We start from the raw sequence: 7,437 nt of genomic DNA, 5'->3' as shown, positions 1-7,437 counted from the left end.
AAAAAAAAAAAAAAAAAAAAAAAAAAAAAAAAAAGAAGAAGTGGTAAGTTTAAAAAATAGGAGATATTATGAAGATATCCAGAAAGTAGCTATCTGGGAAAATAAAAGTAACAACACATGCATGTATGAAAGAGAATTGAAGAAGGGCATGAACATGATGAAAAATTATAATTTGTTTGAGGATAAGAGTTCTTAGTATTTTATTCCATTTCTAGTTACCAAGGTCCATATATTAAAACATGAACACAGCTTGTAGAATTTTTTGATTAAATATTTACCCACAGCCTGATGTGTTTGAGGCTTGGACTGCATCACATGGATTGACAAATGTTTGTGAAGCTGTTTAGAGGGTGCATACAATGATCGAGAGTTAACAATAAGCAAAGCATTGAACAAAAGGTGAAAGGACACTGGTTGGTACTGAAACATCCAGTCAAAAGCATGTCATCTCCATTGTACCCATATCGTTTCAACGTGCCCCAACTTGGCAAAGAAATCATTATGCTATTTGGCACAGGTCAGTCCTCACTGGGAAGGAATTGGGCAGGTGGGAAAGAGCAGCAAGCGGAAAGCCCCGCATCAGACACTGTCAGGCCCACGAGAGCAGGACCCTGTTGGTCCTTCCCATTACTGACTGTCTAGCACCCGTCATATGGCAGGCAATAGTAGTACCCCACAGGACATGGCTGGGCAGAGCAGGCACTCAATAACTATTTGGAATGAATGAAAGAATGAATGAGGCATATGTCATCTAACAGAATTAGAATTAGCAACATGACACAGACATGGAGGCAGGCACAGAGGCCATGATTTGTTCAATCCATGCGCACTACCCAAGGGAACTAGAATGATCATGCTCTTTTTTCTGTTTTTGTTTTCTGGGTTTTTTTTTTTTTCCAGACAGGGTCTCACTCTGTTGCCCAGGCTGGAGAGCAGTGGTGCAATCACGGCACACTTCAGCCTCAACTTCTTGGACTCAGGTGAACCTGCCCTTTGGGTAGCTGGGACTACAGGTGCATGCCACCATGCCTAGCTAATATTTTCGTAGAGACAGGGGTCTCACTATGTTGCGCAGGCTGGTCTCAAACTTCTGGGCTCAAGCGATCAGCCTGCTTCAACCTCACAAAGTGCTAGGATTACAGGCGTGAGCCACTTGTCCCCAGCTAATCAAGCCCTTCTTAATTCCTGTTAAAGTCATAGGATTAATTGGATGCACCTCTGTGCCCATCGCCTGAGTATTTCTGAGCTTCTATTACAACTTTAGAAGCTATAGACCAAAGTAGACATAGCTCAAGAATTAGAAGACATGAGTTTGATTCCTAGATATGTTGCCTCAGTTTCCCCTTTTGTTCTACAGGAGAACAAAGCAATAATAAATGCAGATGCATTCTCAAAACTGTGATGTGATATTCAAATTGGAAGTATTTTAATAGTATTGTTTGACATATAGTGCTATTTAAAGTCCTTGCTTCCTCCTAGCCAGAGGTACATTTGGGTCAATTTATCATCGAAGGATAAAAGATGAAAGCCGAGTACATCACTAGTGTCCTCTACTTTCCAACTATAAAGGGACAGTGATTTTTTGTTTGGGTTCACTTCTGGGACTCCTTTTGAAGAAAATGATTAATTCAAAGTGTAACGTGGCTGATTCTGTGGTATACATAAAAGCCCAGGAGGAGCATGTCAACAAACCACTGCATTTGAGATTGTTGATTAAACAATATGTGGCTTATGTCTCTCAAGATACAAAATGAATGTGTAATTAAGAGTATGGGCCGGGCGCGGTGGCTCAAGCCTGTAATCCCAGCACTTTGGGAGGCCGAGACGGGTGGATCGCGAGGTCAGGAGATCGAGACCATCCTGGCTAACACGGTGAAACCCCGTCTCTACTAAAAAATACAAAAAATTAGCCAGGCAAGATGGCGGGCGCCTGTAGTCCCAGCTTCTCGGGAGGCTGAGGCAGGAGAATGGCGTAAACCCGGGAGGCGGAGCTTGCAGTGAGCTGAGATCCGGCCACTGCACTCCAGCCTGGGCGACAGAGCGAGACTCTGTCTCAAAAAAAAAAAAAAGAGTATGACTTAGGGAAGCAAATTTCCAACAAAAATATAAGGAAAAATGCAGGCCAAACTCATTTTCTATATCAATTTTCTTAGAATAAATCCAGCCTTATGTAGGAATAGTAGGATGTCTTATTATCCATTCAATACATTTTAGTATGGAAACTCTACATTATAGTTTTTATTTATTATTAATAGAGTGCAAAAGAACATGGCAGTAGGTAATGCAAACACTACAGCACAGCCTCTGCCTCTAGGGATGGATAATCACGGATAAATATGAACAGGATTGCCCCAGCCCCAAATCAGGTGACATGGTCCCTCTTTGCCACACTAAAATAGGACACAATTTAGATTTGTGCAATTGCTTTTGCACCAACCTAATAGAATAAAGGCAACCCTCCCTGCTGAGGTCTCACCTTGTTTGACGTCACTCACATAGCCAGTTAATTTTTTGGTCTTAGTATCTACTTAAGTCCAGGCAAAGTGAGACTCAGAATACAAGTGTCCTCAACCCCAAGGTTAATAAAGTAAGAAAAGTGCTGTTCTTTTTTTTGAGATGGAGTCTCATTCTATCATCCCGGCTGGAGTGTAGCGGTGCGATCTCCACTCACTGCAACCTCTGCCTCTCAGTTCAACTGATTCTCCTACCTCAGCCTCCGGAGTAGCTGGGATTACAGTGCCGGCCACCACACCCAGAGCTGTTTTCTTTCATTTTTAAATATCTTTCTTGTTTCTGCTACTTTGGAGATAAAATAAAAATTCAGAGAGCTGTACTTATGGTTTAAAATCAGAAGGATTCTCTCCATTTGGGAGGAGGCCTGGGAGAGGAAAACGGAGTTGGCAGACCTGTCCTCTGCCTTCCTTCCACTCTAGCATAATTTTGGGTATTTAGTAGGTGCTCAGTACATTCTGATGGGTGGGCAGCCATACATTCTCCCTGTGCTACTGTATATAAGAACTGATGTTATATTCAGGCTTTTTCTATAAATTGTACTGCCATGGAAAACAGTAATCTCCCTCTTACTCTGGTGAAAGAGAACCTAGAGGCAGAAAATGCAGGAAATGCATGTTCCTGAAAAGAAAACAGAGATTACTCAGCACTTCCTATGAAAATGAAAACAGATCCGATCATGAGAATGATATGGAATTATTTCTATGTGTTGTTCTAAGTTTTTTTAATGAAGAATTGCCATGTTTTGGCTTATTTAAAAATATTTTATTGACAGAGAAGGATTGTATAGATTCAAGGTGTACAACATGATGATTTGATATGCATATACACTGGGAAATGACTACCACAATCAAATTAATGAACACATCCCTGGAACCCACGCTCTACATTAGATCCCTAGAACTTGTTTATTTTCTAACTGAAAGTTTTGTGCCCTTTGATCAACATCTCCCCATTTCTTGCACTTCCCAGCTCCTATGGCAAGACACTGGCTCAACAGTCTGAAAATATATGCAAAATCTAACAGAAGATATTTAACAGGGCCCTACTGAAATGAAGTTCTAATTGGGAGCTAAAATCCAAAAGCAAAATCAAATGGATAGAGATTTGCCAGGTCACAAATGCAAGTGACCTCATGTCCCATATTTCCATTTCAGCTGATTTGTTCGGTTTAGTCGCCTTTCTTTGAACCCAATAGCCAATTTGGTGTCTTTCATCTGGAACCTGATAAATTGTTGGCCTTGAAACATAAAACCAAATTGTTGAGCTGAATTGAACTAAATTTTTTAAAAACAATATATTTTAGGGAACTTCTATCCCTTATCCATTCTAAGGTATGTATGTGTACAACTCTCTATGTTACCTCTAAATATAGAGTGAAATTAACCAACAGATCAAGTCATTTCAGACCTGAAATGGAAGGGATAAAAATTTGTCTAGGAGGGACCAAGAAGATTTCTGTGAGAGAAAAGACTCAAAATAAAGCTTAAAAAGGTCAGATGGAAAAAAAAGAACAGTTCCAAGGCATCATCTTGGGGTATTTTACAGATTCGCAGATCCACAGAATGATTACTGTGGTCTGCATAGAGCACATTTTGTCGAGGAAAGGGCCTGGGTAAGGAACAGCAGGAAAAAGTGAAAAACGGTTGGTTCAGTGAGGATAATTTGAAGGTTCTTATGACAGGTCTTCAGAGCCAGACTGCATGAAGTCTGGTGAACAATGAAAATTAGATCTTTCACCAAAAACGGAATGGTCCCAGATTACATTATCAGGACATAGTAGAAGAGCCAGCTGCCTAAGTGTGTGTGTGTTTACCATGCTCTCACCTAAGTTACTGGTTGCACATATTAATCAAATAGCACGTCCCCCCTCCATCCAGTTTTCTATAACCTGTCCTACCTTGTGCCAATTTCCTTTCTCCTCCCCAACACTCTTTGCTTCACTCTTCTTCTTTAAGACATGGGATGGGGATTTGTTAAAGTCAATGAGCACTTTATTACAGTGAGAACGTTCCGTAATGAACAATTCAGCAATTTAATGAGATTCTGTAGATCTGTCTCCAGCCTGTCCATCAAGTTTCACTTCTATAAAGCACCCTGACACTAATCCTCTGGCATACCCAATCTCTACCCTGGGCTGAATATTAGATTCTTCCATGGTATATTGCATTACTAGTATAACCTCAGCAAAAATGATGAACTTAACTATACTTGAGGCAAAATAGCTGGTATGATTTGATTTTTCTCTATGGGGTTGAATATGAGGGAAATACTTATTTACTAAGATAAAGCAAAAACTGTTTCTTATTGCCTGCTGAATGCCTAAATTGATAATATTTATGTGAGTCTTTTAATTCTTTCTTGAGGACCAGGTATTAAAAAAATTATTGCCTGCAGCAGAAACCAGCTTTTAAAATTCTACATTATAATATTAGTAACCTTTAGAGAGGCAATTATGATAACTCTTAAGTGGACAGTATGGAATTTTCTTGACACTCAGCCATCTGCACATTACCATGTTGATCTCTGGCAGTGCCTTCAACTGCACCACAAAAAGAGATAGAAGCCACAAGGATGGTTAGCCTCAGACGTCAATTCAGTTAGAAAAAAATAAATGCAGGATTCATTCCAAATATTTCTTTTTCCCTTGGGAAGTGAAGAAAATTTGGCTACTTCCCACTTTGAACTGACCAAAGTAAATTCTGTTGATTTGTGTTTATAAGAGAGAGCCACAGATAATTGAAATTTCTACCAAAAATAGATCCTTGCCAACCTATTCAACCTCTGCCTGAACAAACATTACCAAAAATACCCAAGGAGCCACGAAAATTTATTCTTTAGTGTCTTTTTGGTCCTTATATTTTCTTTATCAAGACAGTGTGGAAGAGTGAAGACATGGGGTCGGGTGTTAGCAGACTTAAATGTGAAGGCTGGCCCTGCTCTGTGACTCTGAGTAAGGCACAGAAGGCTCATATTGTTCATCTGGTACATGCAGTGATAATAGCCATTCTTTCAGGCCTGCTGTCAATAAGTTTGCAAAGAGCCTGGGACCCAGAAGGCCTTCAGGACACTGCAGCTCTTTAATTCCCTCTGGTGGAAGCAATAATGAAGAGGGAAGTTACTGATTAAAACAACACAAATAATGAAATAAGGCAGAAAGGCATCAGAAAAAAAATCAGTGAGTAGAGTTAGCTACCGAATAATTAACAGCTACCTGTATGACTATTTTGGCCAGAATTAAAATACTCCCTAAATATCACTTGATAAGATACCAGGGATTCACTGTTTAATCAGCTAGTAGAAGACTTTAAATTTTCCCTGGTAGTCTGTATATAATTATTTTTCAAATGATCATGAAATCTTGGAGGCATGGCACCTTAGAAGTAACAAAATGGCTAGCCAGTGCTTCAGAGAGTAAGATAGACAGGCTGTGATAGGGAGGAGGAAGATGGGCTCTCTGAATATTCCCCAAAGATGCCATGTGGATCGTTCAAGGAATAGTCACTGGGGATGAGCAGAAGAGGATTTAAATTGAATAATCAACTTCAAACCACAAAACATCCTCCTGTCCTCTAGACAAAGGAATGACACAATGTGAAAAGAATGCTATGTCAGGCGAAAAGGCAGGGCTTAGGAAAATAGCCATGAATGCAGAATGAGCTAAGGATGGAGATTTTTCCACTGCTATGCAAGAAGAGCTTCATTTCATTCGAGATCCAAGCTGCTCTCTATTGCAACAAAGAAATGTTTCTGAATTGTTTACAGCAAAGGCCCAAATTTACTCTGATTCTACTGGTCTTAAATATGCATATATATCACTTTACAATCCATTTTTTTTGTCATATTTTGTTTAAGAAACAATTTTTATCAGGAAAAAAAATCCCTTGACTCAGATGTGACCATGTTAGGTTCTGGGAAACCACAGTGAGGGTCTCATGGATCGCCCCTGCAATTCCCTGAGTTAAGCTGCAGAGTCCGCTGAGGGCTCTGAGCCTCAAGGGCCAGTGTTCTCCAATCACTTGTCCGTCAAGGAAGCATGACTTCTAAAACAACTCCATGAGGACCAAAGCCGTTAAAACAGTGGTAATTGTTCCTCAATCCTTTAACTTAAAATCATGGCATGCCTTTTCAGTGCCAAAAGAGGACCGTGCACAGCGCCCTTACCTGCCAGATCTGCTCTTCGCTCAGGGAGGTCAGGCGGTCACTCTTCAGCACCTCCTGAAGCAGGCAATAGGGAAGCGTTAGAACATCTTCCGGGCGGCTCTTCAGGAGTTCAGAGAGATGTTTCACTAAGAAATCGATCACTGCCTTCTCCAACAAAGTGAGGTTAAAGAGGTCAGCAAGTCTGTACAGATCCAAGTAATTAAAGCTATTTAATTCCTGGGTGCCAAAAAAATAAAAATGAAAAAAGATCTCTTAGAAATCAATCCAAGAAAGAGCAGGCAAGAAATTCAGATGGACTCACTAAGGTTCTCATCACAGAGGTGGGAGAAATGGGAGAGCTAGTGTTAAAAAACAAAACAAAACAAAACAAACAAACAAACAAAAAAACCAGAAATCACAATTATAAGGCTCTGCGTAGAGAACGACTATTCTAGATTTCCTAATTTTTCCTCATTTTACTCCTCTTAAAACCCATATATTTAAAGACATCTTAATAAAAGGAGTGAAAGGGGTCTCTGGTTTCAAGGGCTGAAATGTTATTTTGCAACATTCTAGAGACATTTTACTAATGAGGGCAATTGGTTTTTCTACCCTTACCATATTTTATAGCTTTTTCTCTACTAAAGATAATGTAAGGGCAGGTAAACGGAGATTCATGATTAGATGACATAAACTGTATGAAGACAGACTGACTCTGCTCTTTTTCTAAAACTTCAAACTAAGTAGGTCTTTAAGTCGAAACAACCCATCCTGTCTTAACTA

General features: G+C 39.9%; 1 protein-coding gene across 11 annotated transcripts in view; it reads right to left on the bottom strand.

Moving 5' to 3' along the window:
• The window catches only part of KLHL32 (kelch like family member 32), a 253,431-nt gene that overhangs the window by 51,229 nt on the left and 194,765 nt on the right, over nucleotides 1-7,437 (bottom strand). For all 11 annotated transcript variants that reach the window (XR_001888124.1, XR_001888125.1, XM_017886771.1 and 8 more), the window contains one exon: nucleotides 6,676-6,891. Coding sequence is in view for 7 of the 11 variants with exons in the window: in XM_017886771.1 (XP_017742260.1) it covers nucleotides 6,676-6,891 (216 nt within the window). In the remaining 4 variants the exon portion in view is untranslated. The remainder of the gene's footprint in view (nucleotides 1-6,675; nucleotides 6,892-7,437) is intronic.

The sequence above is a fragment of the Rhinopithecus bieti genome, unplaced genomic scaffold (genome assembly GCF_001698545.2).
Source record: "Rhinopithecus bieti isolate Rb0 unplaced genomic scaffold, ASM169854v2 scaffold_14937, whole genome shotgun sequence".
NCBI lineage: Eukaryota > Metazoa > Chordata > Mammalia > Primates > Cercopithecidae > Rhinopithecus > Rhinopithecus bieti.
The sequence above is the reverse complement of the archived record's forward strand: the minus strand, read 5'-3'. Positions and strand labels throughout refer to the sequence as shown.